The sequence below is a fragment of the Brienomyrus brachyistius genome, chromosome 12 (assembly GCF_023856365.1).
Source record: "Brienomyrus brachyistius isolate T26 chromosome 12, BBRACH_0.4, whole genome shotgun sequence".
NCBI classification, from domain to species: Eukaryota; Metazoa; Chordata; class Actinopteri; order Osteoglossiformes; family Mormyridae; genus Brienomyrus; species Brienomyrus brachyistius.
The window spans coordinates 17,935,848-17,962,783 of NC_064544.1; the positions used below are offsets into that span (position 1 = coordinate 17,935,848).

Here is a 26,936-nt window from a genome sequence, read left to right on the forward strand (position 1 = left end):
ATTGACAGGTTTCTACCAGGCCGCTTAACCATAAGAATAACGGCAGTTTTCTTTGAGGATCTAAGGACAGCTTACTCAAATCCAGGGGTCTCCAACTCCAGTCCTGGAGGGCTACTATCCAGTAGGTTTTCTATTCTACCTGCTTCTGATGAGCCACACCTGCTCTCAGGTAAATACCTGACAACAGGTGTGGCTCATCAGAAGCCAAGTGGGACAGAAAACCTACTGGATAGTAGCTCTCTAGGACCGGAGTTGGAGACCCCTGCTCTAATCAATATCTCTTACGGTTCTCCATGGAACACCCTGCTCACAGTCTCGTACTACAAGAATTACCTTGCTCTTTGGTGTCTGTCGTTCCATTTTCATGGTTCCACTCGCCATCAGAGCTGGGTTTCTCACAGGACAGCTTCTGCAAGAGGAGCCAGACCTCAAGAATTAGCCTTCCCTTGTGTTTACAGAGTAAAACACCCAGTGTTGAATTAACACCGGCAGTGTTCATGAGTGCAACTGGTTTCAAATGAACACTGTAAGAGCCCAATAAACATTGTACATGTTAATGCTGGGATTTTTGCTGGACACACACATACAAAGGTAGATGGCAAAGGAACTGTAAAAAAATTATAAACAAACAGGTTTGGAATCTGCAAATTTTTCATTCAACAGAACAGGTTTCTGGGGTGTCACTGGACATTATAAAAGTATTACTTTCTGTTAAAATATGCCGTTTTACTACAGACATCAATCTAGTGGTCAAAATCCTGTACAAATTTTTTGTAATAAAGCAGTATTTGAAATCTTATAAACTGTTATTTTAATAGTCAGGCCGCTGGTCGGTGTGGTTTCTAAACCTGGCACATTGCAGTGGATCTTGGGGTTTAGCCGAGGACTCAATACTTGCCTTTTCTAGCTCAGCTTTGTGGACTGGTGAGCCGGATCCCACCCCATCAGAATCAATGGCTCCATTGCTGCAGCCCTCCTTCATAACCTTGAGCACAGAAAACCAGTGTTACTATGGCGCCTGAAGCCCCTAGTCCGCTAATCGGGGGGCCTAGTCCTGGTTCCTGTCAGCTAGTGTCCCGGTTTTCACTAAGTCATCTTGAGAACCGATGTAGCTCATGATGCAAGTCCAAGAGGGATCTGGGCCAAAAGGAACAACTAGCTGCCCAGGACAAAGACCTGGACCTCCATCCAATACAATCACACGCTACCACTTTCGCATTCATTCTGCGACGACATTCAGCGACACTTTAAGCAGCCACGCCATCACTGGCCAAAGGATTACACACAGCCTGCAAACAGCACGGCGGCACTACCGGCTATATTAGTAGCAGGCTCATGGGAGCGCAACGGCCAATCATCGCAAATGAATGAGTCTGCCACGTTGTGTGGGTGGGGCACAGGCAAGCTTGACTGGCGCAGAGCTGAGACTTTGAACCTAGAGCCCAGGATTCCAAGTTCAGAGCCTCCCAAAAACCTAACAGTCATCAAGGCCAGCTATGTCACAAGAGGTCAGCAAGGGACAACTGCGCATTCTTCAAAGTCTTGGGCACATCTCAGAGCAGACCCACCGGCAAACTACAGGGCTGCGGAGGCCTTCTCAGCGTTGTCAGTAAAAGCTGCCAGTTGGTTTTGGCTCATATTGATGCTGAAACTAATAGACCTTGCAAGGAAATTACAGCCACTGGGCCTGTGGTTTGGCTGACATCATAGCCAGGCCTGGTATGTACCAGTGCTCAGCCAGTTTGTGCATCTGTCCTCATTCACATGAAACCCCACCTCCTCCACTCTCTAAGTGTCCTCACCATTGATCTTGTGAATTTATCCCCATCATAAAAGATACTTTGGGAGGACAGCCTTCTCAGAGGAACCCTTGGCTGAGTGCCAGATTAGGGATTGGAAAGTCAAGGATGCAAGAGGCCTTGGAACCAAAAGCTGTAGGTTCAAATCCCAGGAGTCGCACGCCTACGCAGATTCATGAAGCATCCGACTGAACCATGCATAGATGTGATAAGGCATAACCCAAAAAGTGACTTTAACAAAGCACACAGATAATGAAAATTAAAGCCACAAGCGTGGTTATTTGATGTTGCTCTGAGCAGAATCTACCACCAAAGACACATAACTGGTTATCAGACTCACTACCTTCAAGAAACGCCTCAACAACCATCTGTTCCAGGAATTCCTTTACTAACCCGATGCCTCTGCATGTTCCTTGAGTGCTCTTATGTTACACTGCTGACCCTTTAATAGTCTTATTAAGTTCTTGCTTTGTCGTAAGTTGTTCTGTAGTTGTGCAGTTGTTCTGTAGCTCCTGCTCCGATACCGCTTACGCTTGTACGTGGGAGTTCACTGGATGCACAACCTAGCTGCACCTATGCCTAGTTGACTCCTTGACAACATAAATGTTTGCAATATCTTATTTGCCTCAATTGTACATCGCTTTGGACAAATGTATCTGCTAAATATATAAATGTAAATATGAAACAGTGAGGCTGATTCCTACTTTAAGCTTAAACTAATTTTGCTAATTTGACTTAGGTGCCAATTCAGCTATATTTATGTGAGAAGTTCCGACTCGAGATCAGAGAAAGGATGAAAACTGCTTGAATGGACAGACAACCCTGACAGGTTTGGCACTATCACACCAAGAACGCTTTCAATGATCTTTGTAAGAGGGATTACCTGGTGCTAAAACACACTGCTCCAACTGCAAACTGAAATGCACTGTAAAAACCTGCAACCTACAATGCACCTAGCCCTGACTGCAAAGAAGTGATGTGGGTATTAATCATCTTGGGACCCCACGGACTGAGAATTACAGATTATGCTACAAAGACTGCTGACATCACTGAGGCACAATGGCAATAAGCCCAGTGCTCCGAGTAACACAGTGATCATACAACACAGGCAAGACAGCAACCGGCACAGGCAATGCCATCCGCTCAGCACAACGTCTCCTGAGGCCACGTGGGTCTCACCGGGCCAGCACGCCACGCCCCCAGTGCCGGACCCACAAAGAGTGAGAGGAAGGAGGGAGAGGAAGAGGAAGAGAAGGAAACGAGGGCCTCCATCCCGCCCGACCCAGGTAGAGGAAGGAGGCCAAGCCTAGATGGAGGGAGGAAGAAAACCGAAAGGAGCACAGAAAGAGGAGAGAAGAAGAAAACACAGTGGTGAGGATGCAGCAGAGACACTAAAGAAAAAAAACGGAGTGAACAGGAAGTCATTATTATATATTATATATTATGTTTTATGATAAACATTTGTCTTTTATATTATTGCAGAGCATGCAGTGACCAAAGTGTATGTTGGATTCCCCGTTCATACACACAGTGCTCCAGTCAAACCAATTCTCAATTTCAGAAAAAAAATTCCATGATAAGCTCAACACTCCCATATTTCTAAAGCGAGAATGATCCTGATCTATGCAATATGCAGTATGCCTCTGGCTTAAAAAGAGGGGCATGGAAAAGAACTCTGTTGTTGCCTTAGCAGCCACATTCAAACACCCTCTAATCTTTTAGCCTAATGACGCACTGAAGTACCTCAGGGCTTGCACTGTACTCAGAGCATGCTTCGAAGCATATTCCTGCTGTACATTTAATTGTACGCTGGAAACACATGTGCTATGAAGTGTACCCCAGTAAAACCGGAGCCAGCTGAACAGTAATTGGCTGCCCTGATTGCAGAGTGTTATTCTGTACAAGAAAAGGCACGTGTTTGTCCCACGCTACCAAATATTGTTCCAATGTGTTCTCAGTAAGCAAGCATCTGACTTAATACGCAAGGCCTTCCTGCCAGCATCGACGCTTTCTGACCATAACTGTTGATCCCTCTTTTCGTTCAAATTTCAGGTCCCGAAAGTACAAATCCAAACCAAGGTTTTGTTTCAACCAACCAACTGATTAATCTGTGACTGTGATTCTTTATATTCAACTGGTTGGCTGAAACAAGACCTTGGTCTGGATTTGTATTTTCTGGACCTGAACTTTCCACCTGAACTCGCAGCTGACTTTTGCATGTTTTTACAGACTGTACAACTTGCAGATAACACCCCCCCCCCCCCCCATTGATAAGTCATTAGACCCTCATCACAGCAGAGTAACAGTATAAATGAACAGTACAGCAAATCCCTAAGATAAACGTGAGCGTTTACGAAAGCGAGCACAAATCGACGCTACATTCGTCTGATGGCGCCTATGTGAGGGATCTCAGGCGGCCGCTCTTTCAGGGGCTCCTTGGTGACCCATCTGTGTGCATCGCAAAGGTTTTTGATGGAGCGGTATGGATCCAGGCGCTGTATAAAGGCACTCAGAACTGCAGCACAGAGAATTTCACTGGCACTGCTGCGAACAACGAAACCTAACAGGGAACAAACCTTAAAATAGCACACAATAGGTTTGAAAGATAAACAGAATCTCGACGGAAATCTCTTCAGGGAGGTGATTTTCCTTTGAGCTCTAACCTCAACACCAGTCCTTACATTTTTTCAAAGAGTAATTCAATATGTCGGAGGTACACGTCTCATGGAGACAAAGACGGGAAAAAAAACGGAACTGAGCTGGGCGTCAAGCGGACAGAACCCTCTGTAGATGCTTTTCTTTTTGAAGTTTTAGGGTACGATTTAAGAAGTCGGTCTGAAAACAGTTCAAACTAAACATCCTAGCTGATATGAGAGGTTTGGGCACCTGTTCCAAATAACCGTGTGACCCTGACATAATATCAGGAAAACAACGTCAGTAAAATCACTGCTTTCTGTTTGATGTCGCTAGATGGTTATATTCAAAGGACCAAACAGCAGGCTTAAGACTGTTTTATGTCAACAACTGGATGTAATTTTCACACACACACAGGTTTGTAATTAAATCTTTGTAGGGACTCTCCATTCATTTCCAGGGAATAAACTCTAATCCCAACATCATGACCATAATCCCTACACAGGCCTAACCCTGGCCAACTAAATATGATAATTATGGCATTTTTATTTTTATGATTACAATCACAGATCTTTGGGGGGACCTGAAAACTGTCCCCACAACGTGAAAATAACAGGTGTTTATCACATTGTGGAGTACATTTAGTCCCCACAATGTAATATAAACATAATCAAACACACACACAGAGCTATACCTTGAGCCACTCCTCTGCCTGCTCCTTGCTCTGAACAGCCAGTACCAGGGCATCTGCCCCCTGGTGGACAATCTTCAGCTCGTGCTTCTTCTTCTTGCCGTCTTTCGGGACATGCGTGATGCTGCACTCGGCCAACGGAAGATCCATTTGAGGGACCTGGTCCTTCGAAGACTTGTAGCACTATCAGGAAAGTGTGGTACAGAGGCAGAGTCGGAGGAAGAATTACGACGCAGAACTGTGCACAGCAGACAGGAGTACAGGAGCTGAAGATGCATATTAATATAGCAGCCGGACATGAGCCTTCATTATACAGATAGCCCTCAGTCAGCATAGATCTTCTGAGACAGAAGAAGCTCACTCAGGTTTTTATATGGTACTCTCTGAACGAATGTCTGGTTTTGTCACCATTTCTGTAGTCAAGCAGTCTATATTGATGCTTTGCTCATTTTTTATCCCAAGTAACTATCAATCCTGCAATTTCATAGAGATAAACATGTTGCACTAAGCTAAGCCATATTGCTCGGGCGCCCAGCAGAGTCTCCTGTCAGGACCCTGCAGTTGACCACTGTCTTGCATTAACACTTACTTGCCTATTACTGCCAGTATTACAGTCATCAGACCTCACTGTACCCAGCATGCCCTGTTTTCCATGCTCTTCCCATCATACCTCACTGTACCCAGTATGCCATGTTTCCCATGCTCTTCCCATCATACCTCACTGTACCCAGCATGCCCTGTTTCCCAAGCTCTTCCCATCATACCTCACTGTACCCAGCATGCCCTGTTTCCCATGCTCTTCCCATCATACCTCACTGTACCCAGTATGCCCTGTTTCCCATGCTCTTCCCATCATACCTCACTGTACCCAGCATGCCCTGTTTCCCATGCTCTTCCCATCATACCTCACTGTACCCAGTATGCCCTGTTTCCCATGCTCTTCCCATCATACCTCACTGTACCCAGCATGCCCTGTTTCCCATGCTCTACCCCATATGGTCCTACATACCAGGAGCCTATTGTCCTTGATGACACAAAGAAGCTTGGTCCATTGACCGAAGCGCTTCTTGCGTAGCAGGAAGGCGCAGATGCGTGCATCCTTCACCAGGTCCATGGAGGCCTCCTCTGATGGCCATTGATGCCTCATCTTCTGGCCCTTTCCGTCCTCCTCCTCCTCGTCATACGACTCATATGAGCTGCTCATGGCATCCGAGTCGTAGTCTGTAAGGTTTTGGATATTTACACCGCCTGACACTTGCTTTCTCAGATGGACAGATGAAATTACGAAACTTTAGAGCTGGTGAAACAGACCAGTTACTTAATACAACCAAAACACTGGGCATTAAGCCATTAGGTCAGTGTGGAGGGGAGATCATAAGACAATTTAGGAGACTCACGAGAAGTGATGTACTCGGGGGCCTTGCCCGGACCAAGGGGGACTGCCTCTTCATAGTAGCCCTCCGGCAGGGACGAGCTAGGAAGGGGAGGCGGCCCATTGTCTGGAGGCTGGGGGACAGATCAACAGTAACATCAGGCTAAAGTTCATGTAGAACTGCCCTGTCGAAACAAAGATGCAGTTTCTCCAGAACGACCAAATGAAGATGGGTTACATGTTCTGATGCAGGATGGACTGTAGCATTGTTGACAGTCAATCAAATTTGCAGTGTCAGCCTTGTAGCTGTTAGGCACTTAACCTATATCCCAGCATCCAACTAGGTTAATGGATAGAAGCTAAAATTCATATGCAAGCTGCTTCAGACTAAACATCTGTCAAAAGCATAAATATTGACAGAAGCGGGAACATGAGTGAAATGCACAAACGCTCGCTATTGTAAATGGTATTGTGACTGCGCAGTGTCAGCTGCCCAGTGTCAACCACGGTTAGCTCACTGGCACTGCCGATCTCAGCGGGGGAGCCGAGAACATTCAACGCAACTGTTTCCAATCGCGTATCACAGATGGAGAGCAGGCCTGCGTCAGCCGAGTCTCTGAGTGCAGGCAGGCTATCAGGGGCGACCATCGGGGGACGAAGTCGACTCGCTAATCAGCCTGGCTGTCATTATCCTCAAAGAGCTAGATACCATGCCTCGCGCTAACGGTTTGCTGCCAGGTACCAGCTGGGGAGCTATTACACAGAGAAGGAGGGCAAAAAAGATTACGGAAGGAAAAAATAAACAGCATTAGCTTAGCATCTCCTGCAGTCTGCAATCCGGGACCAAACTTATGGAGTAAATAGACTGAGCTCACGTTTGGTGCCTTGGCTGATGGTCTCAGCCAAATGGATATACAAAGCTGGTGCAAGTATGCAGCTGGATATTATCAAGGACCAAGGAAAAAGTCAGGGCGGCTCAGTGGGTAGTACGGTTGCCTTATACCTTCTGGGTTTGAGATTTGAATCCCACACAGCTCAGTATTGCATAAATCCCAATAGATAACAATTCTTTGGGTTATAAAACTGATGTGTTTACAGGTGTTTTTGTAAACTGAAACATTAGACACCGTAAATGCACAGGGGCAGACGGTCATCACGATGGTAAAACCACACTTAGGCTCCAGCAAGGCGCCACACCCTCCATCGGAAAGTTCACATCTCTTCCACATTTATTTTCTTTATGGGCATTATGGGTCATTTTTCCCGTCTGTGGAAACATGGGGGAAGTCCCCCAAAGGCCACCATTAGGGAGCTGGCACAAGTGCAGCAGTCAGTGATGGAGACATCCCTGTCACCGTGGCAACAGAATACACACATAAAGGAAAGAACCCTGGACCAGGATCCAAGGTATACAATCACTACTCTCTTCAAGTCCATAATCCATTGAATGCAATGCTTTGCCCTAAACATTCTGCACTTGTTTTATCTTGATTGTTATTTTAATTGTTATTTCATTTTATTTCATTTCATTTTCTTTTTTACCATTACGTTTTCCTTCGTATTGCATATTTCCTTCAGCACAATCCACAAAGCAGGCAGTAAATCATCTCACGACACAGAACCACAGCGTATGATTGCGTATGTGTAAATAAAACTTGACAAAAAAAAACGCATCTAGTCATTACAGCATGATCATTAGAGAAGCACGACTACAGACATCAAAATCAGGTGTTGTGGGTTTCGAGTTTTATATGTCACACACACAAACACAGTGCACATGTGTATTATATTATATAACCAGTTAAATAAAATATGACAGTGAAGTAACCCATGAAAAAGTGTTTAAGGAATAAAGTGGTAAGTCAGGTCGTCCTGTCCATTTTAAGAAGGGAGGTGGGTATGCGGGTTGTACTTCCAGAACCGGGTCACTGAGCCAGGGCGAGAAACTCATTATACCCCGATGAAAGATGCAGAGATGCTCCGGGCTTTTTGTTGGCAGGCAGTCCTTAATTACCCTGCGTTCCTGCGCCGGCTTCCACCTCCTGCCAAGATTTTCCACCAGCAATGTCATTAACCCCCCCCCCCGCCCCCCCGAGCTCAGTCCTGCATTCACAGCTCATACTGTAGCTGCACCCCAAAGCCTTATCGCATTTCCCCAGAGTGATACTGCTTCGTGAACTAACTCTTGGCAAAACCATCACCGGCCACCCCCATCGCCGAAGCCCAGGCCTGCCCCCACATACACACAGATCTAGTCTGCAGGCCTAAGAACAGGAAGAGATGGTGCAGCACAGTGAAGGAGACTGTCTGGGAGTAGGCAAACGCTGACAGCTAAACAATGAAGGCAGTTCCTTCTCACTTCCCATATCGTCCGTCTTTCCACTTATTCATGCCTGCTTTCTCCCTCTTGACGTTGGAAAGCCACGTCGGTTATCAGCACGCAGTCACTACTCAGCTAGAATATTAGCCGCAAGAATGCAATCAACGCATGTTTGCCTTCTGTCTGGAAAACTGTTCCTGTACCGAATGCCATGCGTTCACGTGCCAGAATTTATAAGGCCATGCCAATCAGCACGTACACTCTAAGAGGCTTTTATTTCTTATTTTTAACAGAAAGACGGAAATTAATTAATCCTACTTCTCAGCCCCAAAGGGAGGCATATGGTGACCTCACCGGTGCGGCGACAAACCCGGAAGCCTGGTGCTCGTAGTCCCAACTCAGGGCCTCTGTGAAAAAGTGCTAATCTGTGTTTCAGTGTTCGGGAGGGTCAATGAGGCACTGCTCCTCCTTTTTCATCCCATGTAAGACATGATTTGTCCCCCCTTACCCCCGATCGACAGAACCCTCCTGGGATCCACATATCTCCACCAGCTGTCAGTGTGGCAGGGAAAGCCCTGCATCCTCTCATAAAGCACATCTGAGCGCATGGCTTTCAGTCAGCCGCCTTCCCACAAACACTTGCAGCTTAGCATCAGTCCACGTGGTTGAAATTAACTGTGAACTAGATCCGGATGAAAATCCAGAGCCTAAAGTGCAATGTGGAGAAACAAACACAATCAAGTAATGAATACTTGTTTTAAGTTGATTTCAGTAATGTCCATTTCCTCTCATGGATATATAATGGGGAACAGGTGGCTACTGCAGACTAATCTCACATAACAAGAACTGTAATGCAACTAAACTGTTAACTGTTCTGGCACCAGGAGTTACGTTTCCAGGTAATTATAACGACTGGAAATGACTCCCAGTTAATGCCGGGTTTTCTGATTGGCTGATTAGGCTGCCAATAACAAGTGCCCATTGCCATTACACGGCAGACTTATGCTGTCAACTTCGCTGCATGTTTGGAACGCTGTTACAGCTGTTAACATAAACATTGTTTCCAATGTATACTGTCAGCCAGTTTGCGAAAGGATGGAGGAGGTTATCTGGAAGGTTGATGGTCTTTAATAATGGCGGTTTTCTTCTTTTTCTGGTGCCAGACACAGGTGAGTCCTGATATGAAGGTGCCTAGGGAAGAGATCATCACCCTGCCAGGAACTCAGCCTGGCTCCTGTGGATGCCTCCTGGACACCCCAGACAAAGCATTAGGGTCTGATTCTCCATATCCAGTCCATGATGTTCTCCAAACCCACACAGTCCAGGACACCAGGCCCATCTCGGGCCAGCTGCCGGCCTTCACCAAGCCCCTTCTGCAACGATCCTGTTATTGCTTCAAACTCATTTCACAGACAGACATTTAATATTTCCCAGTCTTAAGCATGTTAGTGGTGGCATTCCAGCAGCAGAACCCAGGCTTTATCAGTGCATCTAGATTTTACAAGGGAAAATTCCTTCAGAACCTGAGGCTCTGGAACCAGACCTGAAATTCCACTCCTTGTTTGAAGGTTTAAGTATTTATACGATACAATGAGCTGGTCCTGGCCAAACACAGCAGAGGAGCAGACACATGCACACAGGCATGCACAGCCTGTGAGGGGGCAATCTGCTAGCAGCAAAGATAGCAAGAGCCGGGACCTGGGGGGGCTGCTGCTTTTACTCTTTGGGCCGCGATCTCAGCCTTCTGGAAGTGGCCTTGCTGCCAGAGTGCAGTGAATGAACCTTTGTACCTGGAGAGAATCTCAGCCTGGACTCCAACAGGTTACAGCGTCGTCTCCCACCAACACCCAGCCTGGCCAAAAAATAATGACCAGCAGATGGAGTAGCGGCTAAAGAACTGTCACTGCGTATAAAAATTCACAGCCCAATAGCAGGACTGTATCAGCTTGGCCCGCTTATGTAAAAACAGCACCAGGCGAAGTCTCGCCCAGCCCAGGGAGCACAAGGACGGCTCTGTGTCCCAAGGCCCGTTTTCCGAGAGGCCCGTCCAGCACTATTTTTATCTGCTCTGCCTTCCCTTCCGCCGCCCACACAGGTGAAACGTGTTGATTTGGCCAGAACAGGAAGCCTGTGATGAGCAGGGAGCAGAGATGCCCCCTATTGGTCCATATGCCGAACACGCTACATGTGTAGGTGCACTGACTATCCGTCAGGGTTATTATCATGAATGAAAAGCATCACGAAAATGAAAACTATCAGCAAAAAAAAAATTCTCATTAACTGAAACTAAAATACAAACAACTGTCGAAACTAAGGGGGCGGCATGGTGGTGCAGTTTTTAGCACTGTTGCCTCACACCTCTGAGACCCGGGTTCGAGTCTCCGCCTGGGTCACATGTGTGCGGAGTTTGCATGTTCTCCCCATGTCGTCGTGGGGTTTCCTCTGGGTACTCCGGTTTCCCCCCTCACAGTCCAAAAACATGCTGAGGCTAATTGGACTGGCTAAATTGCCAGTAGGTGTGCATGTGTGAGTGCATGGTGTGTGAGTGTGCCCTGCGATGGGCTGGCCCCCCATCCTGGGTTGTTCCCTGCCTTGTGCCCATTGCTTCCAGGATAGGCTCCCGACCCAGCGGTTTGGAAAATGGATGGATGGATGGAAGTTCAATATGGGCCTACTTTGAATATGACCTTGTTTCTGACCAAAGCAGGTATCTTATTGTGGTGCATTACTTAAGGAGAAGAAGCTTATATGAAGAAGTTTACTTAACGTTCAAAGGAAAGGTGAAGGACCAAGTGAGTCAACACATTCAGCTAACTCTACCTGAGGTCCATGAAAACAGCGGAACACCAGCAACATGAAGAGGCTTTCCTGGGTGTGTTTATACAGACAGGAATGTCAACAAGACTCTTTAACGACAATAGACTCACATAATTTTGCAGCGCACTAAAACCCAGGTGTATAACACCAGGACAGGCGAGGGCTGAATTTCGATAAAGATGAACACAGCAAATCAGAAACTTAAGAGAACTGTAGCTGAGGCAAGAAAGCAAACTTTGTGCATCAATGGATGGAGATCCCTTTGCCAGTAAGACTTGCTCCTCCTAAACGGGTCTGTGTGGGTCAGGAACAATGGCTGATGTTTGTAAAAGACTCTGATGCGTTTGGTATTCAAGGAGCAGGACAAGTACGTCACAGTCCGCCATTCTATTCCTAGCAAAATAAAAACACAGTGAAGTCTTCCAGTTAAGGCACCCAGCTGTGAAAATGACTAAAGTTACTGTTACACACTGTATGCCATTTTTCAGGGGTGTGGAATTGAGAAGGTGTGTGGTAGGTAAATACCGAAATACAATGGTCAGATCTTCCTGGAAAATACTCTCGGTGTTAGTCACGGTGCCGGCCGGCCGCAGCCTGAGCTCATGTCCAAACGGCGTAGGAGAGCGGCGTCACACATCTGCGCACGTCCGCGTCTGAGAAAGAGTCGGAATAGCTTTCCCATCCTCCTCCGACATTTCGAGACGGTCCCGTCTCACTCCAGAGAAGTTTCCAGATGCTGTGGCGTCACGGGGCGGCTGGCTTGACCGCAGCGCCACGCTCGTGAAGTTATGGCAAAAGGTATGGCGTCGTTACATCCTAGTATGACTGCTACCATAGCAACCAAGGGCTCCCTTATGACATACAGTTACTCGTTAAATAGAACCGATTTCCATTCTTTTGTTCTGGGCTGCACTGGATTCCCTGCAGTGGTAACCCTAATATTAGTGGTCGAACATCTGCACAGTGTGGTAGCATGAAGAATCAGCAGACATAAGGCTTTGTGGCATCCAAAAGTAGATTTAAAAATCAGACACCTTTAAGGTGTAGTATACTGAATAAATTAATCAAACTGCGCATCCTGTCTTTTTAAGAAGATTTTATAATGTACACAAAATAAAAATTAACTTTTTAGTATAGGAGCATCTAGCTCAGTCAAACCATGTATAACTGCATAACACAAATCAAATGGTAAGGGGGGGGTATTGTTTTACTCCATTATATCACAGTCAGAGAGCTGTGACGTCACACCAGAAATCCCACAGTGAGGGTGACAGGTCTGGCTGTGACATCAGAGTCACACCAGAAATCCCTCAGTGGGGGTGACAGGTCTGGCTGTGACATCAGAGTCACACCAGAAATCCCTCAGTGGGGGTGACAGGTCTGGCTGTGACATCAGAGTCACACCAGAAATCCCTCAGTGGGGGTGACAGATCTGGCTGTGACATCAGAGTCACACCAGAAATCCCTCAGTGGGGGTGACAGGTCTGGCTGTGAAATCAGAGTCACATCAGAAATCCCTCAGTGGGGGTGACAGGTCTGGCTGTGACATCAGAGTCACACCAGAAATCCCTCAGTGGGGGTGACAGGTCTGGCTGTGACATCAGAGTCACACCAGAAATCCCTCAGTGGGGGTGACAGGTCTGGCTGTGACATCAGAGTCACACCAGAAATCCCTCAGTGGGGGTGACAGGTCTGGCTGTGACATCAGAGTCACACCAGAAATCCCTCAGTGGGGGTGACAGGTCTGACTGTGACATCAGAGTCACACCAGAAATCCCTCAGTGGGGATGACAGGTCTGGCTGTGACATCAGAGTCACACCAGAAATCCCTCAGTGGGGGTGACAGGTCTGGCTGTGACATCAGAGTCACACCAGAAATCCCTCAGTGGGGGTGACAGGTCTGGCTGTGACATCAGAGTCACACCAGAAATCCCTCAGTGGGGGTGACAGGTCTGGCTGTGACATCAGAGTCACACCAGAAATCCCTCAGTGGGGGTGACAGGTCTGGCTGTGACATCAGAGTCACACCAGAAATCCCTCAGTGGGGGTGACAGGTCTGGCTGTGAAATCAGAGTCACACCAGAAATCCCTCAGTGAGGGTGACAGGTCTGGCTGTGACATCAGAGTCACACCAGAAATCCCTCAGTGGAGGTGACAGGTCTGACTGTGACATCAGAGTCACACCAGAAATCCCTCAGTGAGGGTGACAGGTCTGGCTGTGACATCAGAGTCACACCAGAAATCCCACAGTGGAGGTGACAGGTCTGACTGTGACATCAGAGTCACACCAGAAATCCCACAGTGGAGGTGACAGGTCTGGCTGTGACATCAGAGTCACACCAGAAATCCCACAGTGGAGGTGACAGGTCTTTTCTTTAGAAGCAGCTTCTTGTTGCTTCTCCCCAGTTACAGAATTCAGCCTCCCTATGTATCTCTTCTGAATGAATATATATATAAAAAAATGCCTCGGAAGAGTAATTCAACATCTGGAGTGACAGGGGAACATGAGCACTATATGGAAGTAAAGAAGAAACCCTTAACTTAAGTACAGGCAATCAGACACAGAGCTCTGGCTGGCTCCTCCAGGATGTTGGCGGCCTGCTGGAGGGAGGAAATGAAACACAAATGGAGCTTGTCTGACTCAGAGTCCTCTATGTTATGGGTTGGTTAGTCAGCAAGCTGGATATTCAGGGGTGTATGTGCTGGGGTGAGTGAGTGTGTGTGTGTGTGTTGGGGGGGGTGGCAAACCCGCCAACATCAACACAGATGGAACTCATTTAGGCCTCAACGCCTGGTCACCACAAGCCCTCCAACAGTTCCGGTGCTGCTCAGTGCAAATGGGCCTGACCGACCTACCAGGAGATATGAGCACTGAACTGTACTGACAGGGCACAAGGTCAGTCTTCACTTGGGATGGTCTATACCTGGAATGGCCTACATATTGGATGGTCTACACCCGTGCCTGGACATATCAAATGTGTAGCCTTTAGGCTGTCCAGCAGCCCTTCGGTTTATACTCATGCTGCTGGTATGCATGAACTCACCATATTAAGTCACCAAAAAACAATGACAAGAGCAAGAACAATAGCCCACATGTCACGCGGTTTGTATCTTCCACCAGAGGACTAGACTCCTCAACTTTCTCTCAAGACCACGGCTAACAAACAAGAAGGTCTAATCAATCAAACTCCTCTTTGTTTAATGTCTACCAAAGAACTTCTCACGTTGCTGTGAAGTTAGCAGGATGCTATGTTTGATGACAGCTAGCGGCACGCTGTCCACCTCGCACTGTGGGTCACACAGACCACAGCTGGTACATCCACACCTGAGGAGCAGGCGGTGTCTCTGAATGCCTGTGCAGAACCCCTGGCATAATAGTTAAAAGACAGAACTAAAAATTGAATGCATGAGTTTTAATGTGAACTGATATGGACAGATGAAAAAACAGAAAGTAACTGTGTCCAAGACTTTTGTTTCCTCCTATTCATTTTCATTTTAGACCGAGCTGCATAGAGGGCTGCATTACCACTCCTTTTATCAGGCCGCAAACCAAAAAATGACTTTTTCATGAACAATGTGTCATGATGTTAACAGCACATCCCCTGCAAATCCTAGCAGCACCGCTTCACTGGGCCAAGAAGAGTCAGGTTTGAAAGGGGGAGTCATCGCAGAACCTTCCATCAATGACTGTGACCCACCAAAGCAGTATCAAGAATCTGCTGCCAGCTGTCGGGGTCTTAATTCCATCCAGGCGGTCTTGCAGAGCTTGTAAATGGTCCTGTGCTGGAACAGCTCCTCATGTCCAAGCCCCGTTGGGAAGGATAAGCCTCGAGATAAGGGCCAATTAATCACTGTCCCGATACAATCTGATCCATGCCTGGACTTGTGTTGTGGCAAGTTCACACGAAACGAATGCATCCCGGGTCAAGTTGAGGACATGGCACTTCCTCTCGGTAAATTTGCCAGACAAGCGCTCTTGTTCAATGTTAACAATTTCAACATGACGTAAGAGCTTTGAGTACAGTTTGAAAGGCAGCCGCTTTAATCTAAAGCCAATTTTATCCCTTCTGGGCCACAACTTGAAATTCTATCAGACCATGGGTATGAGGTTCTCTCACTATCCAGCGCTTCAGAACTCTTTCTGAATGGATAATGCAAGCGGATCTGCCTCAAAAAAAAATCTGTGCGACACCACTGAGATATTGACTAATTGCGGAGAGCTAACGCACAAAATTTTGTTCTCCAATTACCAGACATCCTTTGGGATCCTTCTGGTTGATATGATGACGGAGGCTTAAGGAAAAGCCCGAAAAATAACCTATTTTGTGTTTCCACTGCTTTGTGTTCAACAAATGAAAGAATTGCTTATTCTCATACTGGGAACATCTTCCTACAATACCGGAGAGATTATGACAAGCCGTTACCTAAATACAAAGCCATGTCCTTCGTGTTGTTGTTACATTTTTAGGATAAGGTTTTGTGGAGTCAGGGATGACACATGATGCAGAGTCAGCCCTCCTGAAGAGACGCCACGTGACATTGCACAAGCTTGTGGGTCTGTAGGCCCATGCTTGGCCTATTGCAAGACTTGAACTTTGACCGCTTCCTGTTCCGCCCACCACTGCCATAGCCTCCCCACCCACAGCTGACCTCTCCACCAGGCCCGGCTCAGATCTGGTCTGGCAGCGAGACAACCTAAAGGAAAGCTTGACCGCTTAAACACAGAGACTCAGCCTAACACGAGTTTGACCCAAAGAGTCACGTAACTGAAGACTAAATAAAAACTTGGACTAAAGTGTGCCAGAGGTCTGTTCTGCCATGTAATGATTAGTAATTGCAGAGAGGAGGCCTACCACCCCTACATTCCAGGAAAGGAAGCCGAGGGGCAGGCCTCAGCAGCCAGGAAACCCCTGGATCTTTCCAATCAGAAGAGAGTCCGCTGCTACATGAGCAAAGCTTATAGCTCCACTGAGAATTCTGCATAAATACTGTTGAAATATTGGGTGACAAAGGCTCTGTGGGTTAGCTGGAGTTATAGGAATAGAAGCTCACAAACATCAACTGAGGTCGTGCCTCCACCTCCTTTCCTAAAGACTTGACCACACCACATCCTATGTTTGATAGCTCAGTTTGAAGGCCATCTTTCAAGCTCTTAGTTTAGTCAATTAATTTATTTTCTGTTTTATTTGTATTTGTATAGTGCATTTTCGCCATCATCTCAAAATGCTTTACATCACTGCCCTACCCGAAGCCCCCGGTGAGCAAGCCAAAGGTGGATATTTCCTCACATATGAAAAACAGGCTTTTTTTGAAGCAGATATGATTCCTGTCAAATATGAGGGACAGACACCATAAGAAAAAGTAGGGTATGGAAGGGGTAACTTAGCATAGCATAGAATGCCATGGAATCTGCAGTCATGTGACACAATTTGGGGTGATGTAATGAGGTATAGCATCATGGCATAATATCACACGCTGCAATGCAATATCATACCAATGACATGCTATGTATGATATGTGTTAGTATGTGCCATGGTGTCCAGTGAGAATGCCTTACCAGCCAGGGGTGCGGGATCTCTGGCAGGGGCATCTGTGGAGGGGCCGGAAGGCTGCTGTGGATCTCAGCCTTGAGGGTGGGCTCTGCAATCGCACAAAAGAAAGACAGGGGGCACTGTCACACACTGCACAGGCCGCAACCAAGCCTTCCGTACGGAAACTCGGCGGTGAGAAGATGCTGCCCAGTAGCATTTACGAAATACAACTTGCTCTCAGAAACTTGCCTGAAAGTTTTGTATGAAAGCTAATTCTCTACAATTAACTATATAATGGTCTACATGTTAATGTTCTGGTGAGAATAATGCAAAATGCTTTTGGGTTAGAACAGTGATTCTCAAACTCGGTCCTCAGGCCCCACTGCCCTGCTTGTTTTCCTGCTATCCCTGCCTCACACACAAGTCCCAGCTGTCTTTCAGTTTCTGATTGACTGACTGACTGACTGACTGACTGAACACACCTGATCCAGGTAATCAGCAGTGAGTGGGGCAGGAATAACTGGAAAACAAGTAGGCCAGTGGGACCCGATGACCGAGTTTGAGAACCACTGGGTTAGAAGGTCCTAAGCCTGGTCCAAACCAGTACTAACATACCATTCATTTAGAAACCTGTAGATCTGCACAGTTTTGTGTAACCTTATCAAATGTTTGACCAGCAGAACGCATACAACAGCACTGGAAGGTGTCACTGGATCACTGAGCAGTGAGGGGCACTACTGACCTTTGGCTGCCAGCACCCTGTGCAGGATGTTGGAGATGTGTAGCTTCTTCTCCCGCACGCCTGCGCTCAGATATTCCCGGTCCAGCAGCTCCAGGAAGAGACGGAGTTCCGACACCAGCTCCTCCATGGCTGGGAAAACCAGAGAGAGACCATCAGAACCAACAAAATGATCTCGACGAACTGACTCCACGGCCCCGCTGTTCCTCGAGGGACACGACTGTTGTAGTCAAGTTGGCGGGACAGACGGAGACAACAGAGGAGTGTCTGAGTGTGTGTATGAATCTGTACGTGTCACTTGTTAACGGCTGCAGGTTCTCAGTAGACATCTTGCTCGAGTAAAACCATGTGAACAACTTAAATAACTTCTTTAACGGGGCCCTTTATTGCTTATTTTCACACTTCATGATTTCATTTTTGGTTCTGCTACTGTCTTGCAGTCTGTAGACAGATCCTTGCAGGTAGGCAGCCAATAAGCATTGTGTTACGAGGTGACCTCACCATGTCACAGAAGTAAGAGCTAGAATTCTAATGAGGCGTTTAAGGCAGATTATAGACGAGTAGTTTCTGTGGTGAGAGTTTGTATACACACACACACACACACACACACACGATATGTTGGCACCCTTTCTTCCCCACATATTAAATCTCTTATCTCTCGCTTGAAGTGGAGGCGTGAACTTTTTTCCTGGTGTTACAGCGAGGCATGGACACCAGTGGCACGGATCAGACCCTGTGTGAAATGCCAGGTCTGCAAACGCTCTCAGGGAAACCGTGAACCATCATAAGACATGCAAAGACCGCCGCCCCTCTCACTGCGGTCTAAAGACAGATGCGGTCCGGGGGATACCGACAGCAGCGGCGTCACTTCTGGCCCTCGACGAGGTGTTCGGGGACCGTGCGCCCGAATCGTAAAGGGAGTGTCAGCGGGAAAACAATCCTGCTGCTTTCACTGCACTTCCCTGCCCCCCACCCGCCCACCCACCACTGCGTTTAATACGGCTGCCAAATGCCGTATGTAAGCCGAGAACCCAAAAAGTGGGCTGAAATAGTCAACAACAAAATTGGGAAATATCAGGGGATGTCAAAAGGGCATAACACTCACAGGAACTCAGCCGATGCACAGCCAAGGATGACGAGAGCACGCAGAAAGGTGGAAAGCGGCAGGCGTGCAGAGGCGGTACACCTGACATTCCACAGAAGCCCGGCAAGCCAAGGAGCAGAGATGGAAAACAGCAGTTGGCAAACGTACGATTTCAGAAACTAACCAGCGTGACTTATGGCTTCAGATTCTGGATCCAGAAGTACAAAGGAGACTGTCCATAAACGCATAGCTAAAGGTATACGTAAGGCCCACACAATGAAAGAGGTAGATTACGTGCTGTTCTTTGCGGAAGATATAATACGCACACAAAGGCTGTAAGCTAAACTTCATGATGAAAGCTAGAGCAACCAGGACTGAGAGAGAATGAGATTAAGAAGGCTGAGTATGTTGAGTAAACACTGGTAAAAAATTTTTGGGAAATTTCCTGCTTCGGACCTGGTAGGACCTCAGTGTGGCCAGTCGCTAGATATAAGCAGAGGAGCTGCCTCTCGGATCATAACCCCTAATGTGTGAAGAGACTCATTTACAAAGCTAAGAACATGAGTGAACGTGAGGCATCGCTTTCCTAGTAGCCTGATCTATTTCTAACATAAAACTTAGAAGATCTTTATGAAACACAGAGCCAGCTGCTCCCAGCTGTGATGTACATCCCTGAGCGAGCACTGCAGCACGGTCCATATCCTTTCTGAGACTGAAAAAACCCCGCCACACAACTGGCTGTGTTAAGATTCCAGATCTTAAGATATCTGCACTTGCTGACAACATCTGCATGAAGATGACAGTTTATGCAAGCGGTGGGGCAAACCTCAGGATCACCACAAAGCTCGAGTGTCTACAGTAAAGCAATACACACCTAGTCCCTATGGTTAAGTACATTTTAAGGACTGTCTGCTCCACCAAATAGACAGCGGATGACAGCTCAGAGACACGGACGTCTATTCTGCGTCCAAAGAGTGCAACAAATCTCATCACTCACAAGCTGACACGCGTAGCCTGACAGCTAAGATCTTGGAGATATCCTCGCCAATCTCCCTCACCAGAAAGGTGACGTTCTGACTCCGGAGAGATTATGACAAGCCGTTACCTAAATGATGTTTACTGGCCATCCTGTCTGGCAAACATCGAAACACAATACTAAAAAATGCAAAGCGTGTGCGACGACTGCATTCTTTCCCTCGAGGGAAATCCCTGTGGCACTGAAATAATAGGCGGGTTTATCAGCAGGGGTGAGTAATATGAGAGGGAAGTGGTCAGCAAGGGACACAAAACAGAGTCGTTCAAATTGCACCAAACTGTGCATTGTGTGCAGAGCAGTAACCTGGACCACCCTGAAACCTCCCTGAGGTAAGAACGTTAAACCATGCAAAGAAACCTCCCACTTGGTGGGTCGATGGCCAATGCTTTCACCAAGCACAGCACCATACAAGTGAGAAGCCAAACTCCAGCAGTCACATGACCCCACATTACTGAGTGCAGGCACAATCCTCTCGGCAAAACCATATTCACACCTTAGAACAGGCAACCCCTGCATTTGTTAGCATCTGTGGCAAGGGGGGTGAGTTACGTTACCATGGGATGAGCAGAAACAAGGCAATAAGGCAGTAAGGAGATTTACGACAACAGCAGGAGAACCCAAGTGTATGAGACAGTATGTAACATCAATGGTATCCTGCCAGAATACATCTTCTGCTACCATTCTCTGTTCAGAGATAAAACATACATTATTCACAACCTATTTCTTTGGCTTACAGCTTACTCAAAATCAGACCAGACATCACAAATGACAAAATAATCTCTCCTAGAGTTTATCCAAGGTAAGACTCCAACATCATGACGCTTATTTCTTTAAAGCAGAGTCAATCGCTCCAGGCCAAACTTTCCTCCTGAATATGGGTTAATGTTTAAAACTCACTTTAGGAGACAACCTGTCATTGCACGATTTTTCCAAAGGTCAAAATAAACAATATGGAAAAGTGTCGGGTAATTTCTCATGGCTGTGGAGACGAATGAATAGACTGTATAAATGAGTTTTATATATACAGCTGAAACTTTGAATAATGTTTTTTTTAAACAGAACTGAATGTCAAAGCATCGGTTCCTCTATGGTCCCTACCTGTGTTCTGGCTTGGTAGCTCTCAGCTGTTGCAGCTCTCTGACCTGGCACATGTTCCACTTCCCTGCCAGGCCGGACCCTCACTCCTCTACCAAAGAGGTCACCTCTCAGCTCCTCAGAAAGCCAGAGAGCAGAAACAGACAGCTGCTCCATCTCCCAGCTCCTAAGAAGCAGGAAGGTTGGACCCAAAAACTCGCCTAAATCTATATGTAACCATAACAGAAATAAATGATCCTGCCTCTTCCCCATCTGCCTCTTGGAGTTTCCTCTGTCATTGCAGCTCCAAACCCACCACTCTAGACTGGCCTGCACTGGAGAAGCTGCTGTCAGTTCTGCCTTCAGTCCACCAAGATGGTCCACATTATCTCATAAGCTTCTCCTACAGCTTTTGCTAAGACCAATGTCCAGCATTACACCCTTCTAGACACAAGATGCAAATCAGATCCTTATGCTCCAGTTCAAATCCTGAGTAAAGAAACATGGTACATCCAATAAGGGGGATGTCACACAATTTATGTCACTCCAAATAAAGTCAAAATGAAAGTTCTTGGATCTGTCTGGGTGACAAGTGTTCTGGGAAAGGCTGCTAATTCTCAGGAGCATTCTGGGTAGCAGGGAGAGTCGCACTCTATCTCTGAAAGGTAATTACAGAGCACTCTACTCGAAAACCACTGGGAGGAGAGTGTCAGGGAGCGGGGAGAGGGCAGCGGTGCAGATCCTTAAGTGGTGGTTGGCTTTCCTTTGGTGCAGCCCATGGAGACCTCACATGCACTCATCTGCTCATCTGAGCATACAGTACTGAGCCCTCCCCCATCCCAGTGCAACCAGGTCTCCCAGTCCTGCCTGAAGGTCTTTGCATCTCAGTGGTAAATTATTCTGACTCATTATTAGTTTTGGACACCTCATCTTCTGCAGAAACCAAACTCCACGCCTATCAGATCTAACAGTGGGTCCCATCCCAGCTTCTTCTTTCCCCAAATTCGGAGGGTGGATGTGGCTGTGAAAGGGGACAGGAGACCATGTGGTTCCCATCATCCTCTGCCCAGCCTCCTCATTCAGCTGGGCCCCAGGGTCGCCGTGGCACCGGGAGCCACAACCCATATACCGAGCTCGCCCCTTAACCGACGCCCTGTCATCTACTCCGGTCCGTGACCAGGCAGAAAAAACACACACTTTCAGTAATGCCCTGTCTCGAGAGTGGGAACAAGGAGGAGGCGGCAGGAACGGCACCAAGCCCTAAGAACACGCCGGCCACATCAAATACCCACACAGTGCCAATTAAGGAGGAACACGACAATAAAGCAGCCCTACGCACATTAACACTTCTACTCTAACCCTATAGAATATATTCTGTGTTATATATAAGTTGCAGTCATGGAGTAAGATTCACTCAATATATATATATATATATATATATATATATAATAAAGTCCCTGACATATGTGCTGCTTTATACACTGTTACTCCTCAATAAAACCTACATACTATTGTACTACATGTAGTTCCATGACCTCAGTTTATGGTGAGGCTCTGTAGCTTGGGTGTCTGTTATCGGAAGGTCACCAGTTCAAATCCCATGGCTGGATCGTTGGACAAGGAATTTCCCACTTATTCCACTGACTCTGACTGATCTTCCAACTTCACTTGTACTGCTTTGAATTACAGTATCTACTAGATAAATTGTTATGCACCAGAAACATTTACACATTACCTGCTGTAAGAATACATATTAAAATGATGTGGGAGTAATGGAAAATGCGTAGTAGGAAAGAAACATGGGTTACTAAACTAGCTGTTAGTCAATAGTAATTCACTACTAATATTGAATATAGTGCTTTTCGTTTTGCAGTATATTTCAACCGCAGCCGTCTCGCGCGCATGCGCAGCACGAACACACCAGAAGGTACCACGTGTATAAACTCAAATAAACAAAACGGCATTCATCCAGCGGCTGGGGGCGGGGATGGAGATAGGTTGGGTTTTTGGGGGGGCAGCAACACATGTTAGCATATGGGTCAGGTGTAAGCAGTGGAGCGCCGGTATTAGTTAAAAACATGACCGGTGACGGGTCACGCGTGTGTTCGGGACAATCCGGTGACTGTGATACGATACGAGACAGAGGAGCAGCATTCATCTGCTGAACGAGGGAAGGGGGGAAGCAGAGAGAGAGAAAAAGAGAGAGAGAGCGGTCTCAGGTTGCAGGAGCTACACCCAAAGTATAACTCCAGCTAAGCACCTACTGACCCTGCCGACACCGCCGAAAGGCAGCGGTGCGAGGCTGCCGGCGAAAAGCTCTTTGCGGCCAAAGCTATGAAGAGAACCAGATCAGTATACTCAGAATATTACAAGATATAAATGGAAGTTCTATCTTAACCTTTAAGAATAAAAATGAGCACGAAATATTCTACACCACTTGCGAGATCTAGTTTAGGTTTTTATATCCAATTTCTACGAGATTTTCAATGTAAGTTACCATTGTAATAATCCAGACTCTGACGTAAACACCGTAAAGTATTTCAAAAGATGTTTTCAGGGAAAAGACGATATTTTTCAGAAATAAAAAGAAACGTAAAGTTTCGCTGTTCGAAAAGAGCAGACTTTGCGAAACGCGACATCCAGCGTGAGCCTGGACGGAGGAGGGTTACACAGCACAGCACCATCCATCAATTATGGGAAAAAAAACACGCCCGATCAAGTCAGCACTCCTTAATTAAACGGATCCCTGCAGTGTGTATTATTATCACATCAATAAATGTCAGCATCCAAGGTTTTCATCAAACTCCTCTCTAGGATTCATGTCTTTCCCTGAACTTCCCCTCGGCGCCCTTTTTCTATCGCTTTTCCTCAGCACTTCCCCAAGTTCAAAAGTTTTGCTACTAATTCAAATCGCAGAAGATGGGCACGGTATGGCACACATAAGCGCTGCCTTTATTAGGGCACGCATGCTCGTACCCCAGGGAGCGCGCATACGGGCACACTCACCCCTCGAGGCGAAGAGAACGGGTTCGCTCCGCATGGTGCGGTGAAATGCGCGTCCTCCGGGGCGACTCAACGCAGCAGACCGCTCAGTCTCATTAACGCCTGGTCCACCTCCGACGGGCACAATCGCGTAGCTCCTGCCGTGCTGAGATCGCAGCTCTCAGCCCCCTTCCAGAAGTTCCACGGATCGCAGCGCGGCTGAGTCGCCGTTTCCCCCCCTCACTCGTTGTCTGTTTTTTTTCCTGCTTTCCTCCGTCCCGATTTCGCTCTTTTCTACCTTTCAGACGGCCCGCATCATGTCGGCACTAAGGAGCGGCTCACGTCTGCCGTGTCGGACGGTCTTTAGATTCGCCGTCCCTCCTGGAAGCGCAGTGCGGACTAGAAGCAGTGGGCGCTGAAAGCTGAGACGGCGGGGGGGCTCCGCTTGTCAGATTCCAGGGAGGAACTTTGCTGCTGAGTCCAGAAAAAAATCTGCAAAAAAGCAGTCCAATTCTCCCGTTCCCAGCGGCAGATGGGATCCCTAACTGGCTCCTCCTGGGAGGAGGCGATCGGGGGTTTATGGTAATGAACGACAATTATGGCAGGACCTGGCCTCGGACGAGGGTGTGTGCGGGGCGGGGGCGAGTCTTACGCGGCTGGGTTTTGATGGGAAACAAAGACAACCGTGACACATATGAAATGGAAGAATACCGCTTCATGCATCATATGGCAGCTGGACTCCTTATCAAAACACAAGGCAAAGAAAGGAAAACCGAGCGGAGTTGCGCCATTTAACACTGTAATACAAAAAATTTAAATTCAGCATTTTCGAAATCTTGCGAGGGATATATGCTACACATCAACGAATCATTTTAATATGCAAAACTCGTGTATAGGACGTACCATACCAAAATCAACTAATTACGTTTCAAAAACTTAACATTATTTTAAAGCCCTGTAGGTTTGTATTGCCCAGCCTTTTTACATCAGCATTATGTATTGCATTGTTTTTCGTCTGTGATGAAATAAGTCTTTTGCAACCAAAGTTTTTGTAAGGGAATGTATTTTGTGTTTTGACCAACCGTGCATGGGCAAATCCCCTCAGCAAATAACAGCTCACACAATGTTGGTACTTTATATAAGTCTCAGGACAAAGGTCTGTCAAGGCAAATGCTCTGTAATCCACAGGGGGAAAAAACTCCAACACTTAGATGACTCACAGCAAAGACGTTCTCCAAAACAAATACCCTACAGGTACCGATCGGGTTCTCTTGGTACTGAACAAATTGGAGGATGTACTTTTGGAAAGCTGACACTGCAGCAGGTATTTGAAAGAGAGTCTAGACGGGGTCCCAGTGAAAAGAACAGGGGAAGAAAGTGACTAAACACTTCAGGCTGGTGGGTGGGGTGGGGAGAGAGATCAAAGGATACAGAATACAGAGCTGCAGATGTGGAGGGGGCCGAGGGGGAGGGGGGTGTTGAGGAGTCAGTGGTGAGTTTCCTGTGATCTTCTTTGCTGCAGTCACATCACACCCACATTTTGCATCACTGCCGCAGAATTTTCCCTCAACTGAATCCAAACATTACCTCTTGTGTTGGGCACTGCCCCCTACAGTAAGGGAGGAGAAATGGTGCTGCTTTGTCTTTACAGCATGTGTGTTTTGACAAGACGCTTGGCTCTCGCATGATGTATTCCTGCCCGTATGTGCACCCAGACGACACTTGTGCGCACATGTCGTAATGAACACGCTGGCTTTTGTGGAGGCATCATTCGTGGGTTTTCTTGGCAAGAAGAAGTCGACACGCTAAACTGATTGTACATGATGAGCCCCACTGGGAAATAGTCGTCATAGCATAGGATTTGTGAATCCAACATGAGAATGAACACGTCTATCAACAGATTCTGCTTTTCCAGTCCAGCATAAGAGTATAATAATAATGCACTTGCGACAGCTTGGCTGAGCAGCCCCACACATTAAGTGTAAAGAAACTAAATTGAAACAAGAGGCTGAGGATAGTAGATGGGATGAACTCCAGTTGACGGCTTGGCATTGGCTGATCGGTTGAAGCGATGCCAGGTTCATGCAGACTCTCGACAGCTGGCATAGGCGGTGATGTCAACAACGGGATTCCCTGCTGTCCCATATTCACTAAGAGATAGACTCGCACTGGAGATGGGCGTCTGTTCGAAAACCCTAACACTGGCTGATGGGAAAATGGAAACCAGTGGAGAAATAAATTAACAAGAATACGTAAAGTCCATCTTCCATAACCAATTATCCAGTGCAGGGTGGCTGAAAGCAAGGGGCTTGTTCCAGAAAGCACCAGGCACACGACCGGGGACACCCTGGGTAGGATGTCAGTCCACCGCAGGGCCAGGGCACCCACTCATACAATATGGCCGATTTAGCGACGGCAATGCGCCCAAACCGCAGAGGAAACCCACGCAAACCCCGGGGAGAGCCCGCAAAGTGGATAAACGCGGCACCAGGCTCTTTCGAACCTGCAGCGCAGGCGTGCCCCTCGCCCATTGTGCCACCCTACAATAGAACATAATCTGTTTTATTATAAAAACATTTTGCGTTTTACACCATCTAACAACAGTGACAGACTGAACAAGAGAGATGTACAAAAAACATTTGCTCGAATACAGCAAAGATGATTATCATAACCAAGGAAGTAATCAAAAAGGGTTAGTGAACAAAGTCCCTTCTGTTTATGATCAGCTGTTATTGTTAACATGACTCTGGTAGAAATCACGTATGAATATAACTATTGTTAGCTAGTTACGTTGTATTAAATTATCCTGCTTCTAAGTTAAACCCGATGTCAAAAGTGCCTTTTGGTGCCATTGTTA

The 26,936-nt window shown here is 47.0% G+C and overlaps 1 protein-coding gene across 4 annotated transcripts in view; it reads right to left on the reverse strand.

The window, feature by feature from the left end:
- afap1 (actin filament associated protein 1) overlaps positions 1-26,936 on the reverse strand; it is a 59,319-nt gene that overhangs the window by 14,348 nt on the left and 18,035 nt on the right. Inside the window, exons 1-8 of one of the 4 annotated variants that reach the window (XM_048971061.1) lie at positions 24,104-24,709; positions 17,907-18,035; positions 17,191-17,273; positions 6,522-6,630; positions 6,134-6,345; positions 5,128-5,307; positions 899-985; positions 334-406 (exon numbers count right to left, since the gene is read on the reverse strand). In XM_048971061.1, the coding sequence (XP_048827018.1) occupies positions 334-406; positions 899-985; positions 5,128-5,307; positions 6,134-6,345; positions 6,522-6,630; positions 17,191-17,273; positions 17,907-18,035; positions 24,104-24,137 (907 nt within the window). In that variant the 5' untranslated portion in view covers positions 24,138-24,709. Of the gene's footprint in view, positions 1-333; positions 410-898; positions 986-5,127; positions 5,308-6,133; positions 6,346-6,521; positions 6,631-17,190; positions 17,274-17,906; positions 18,036-24,103; positions 24,710-26,936 lie in introns of those variants that run through there. The other 3 variants (XM_048971060.1, XM_048971063.1, XM_048971062.1) reach the window with 3 other exon arrangements.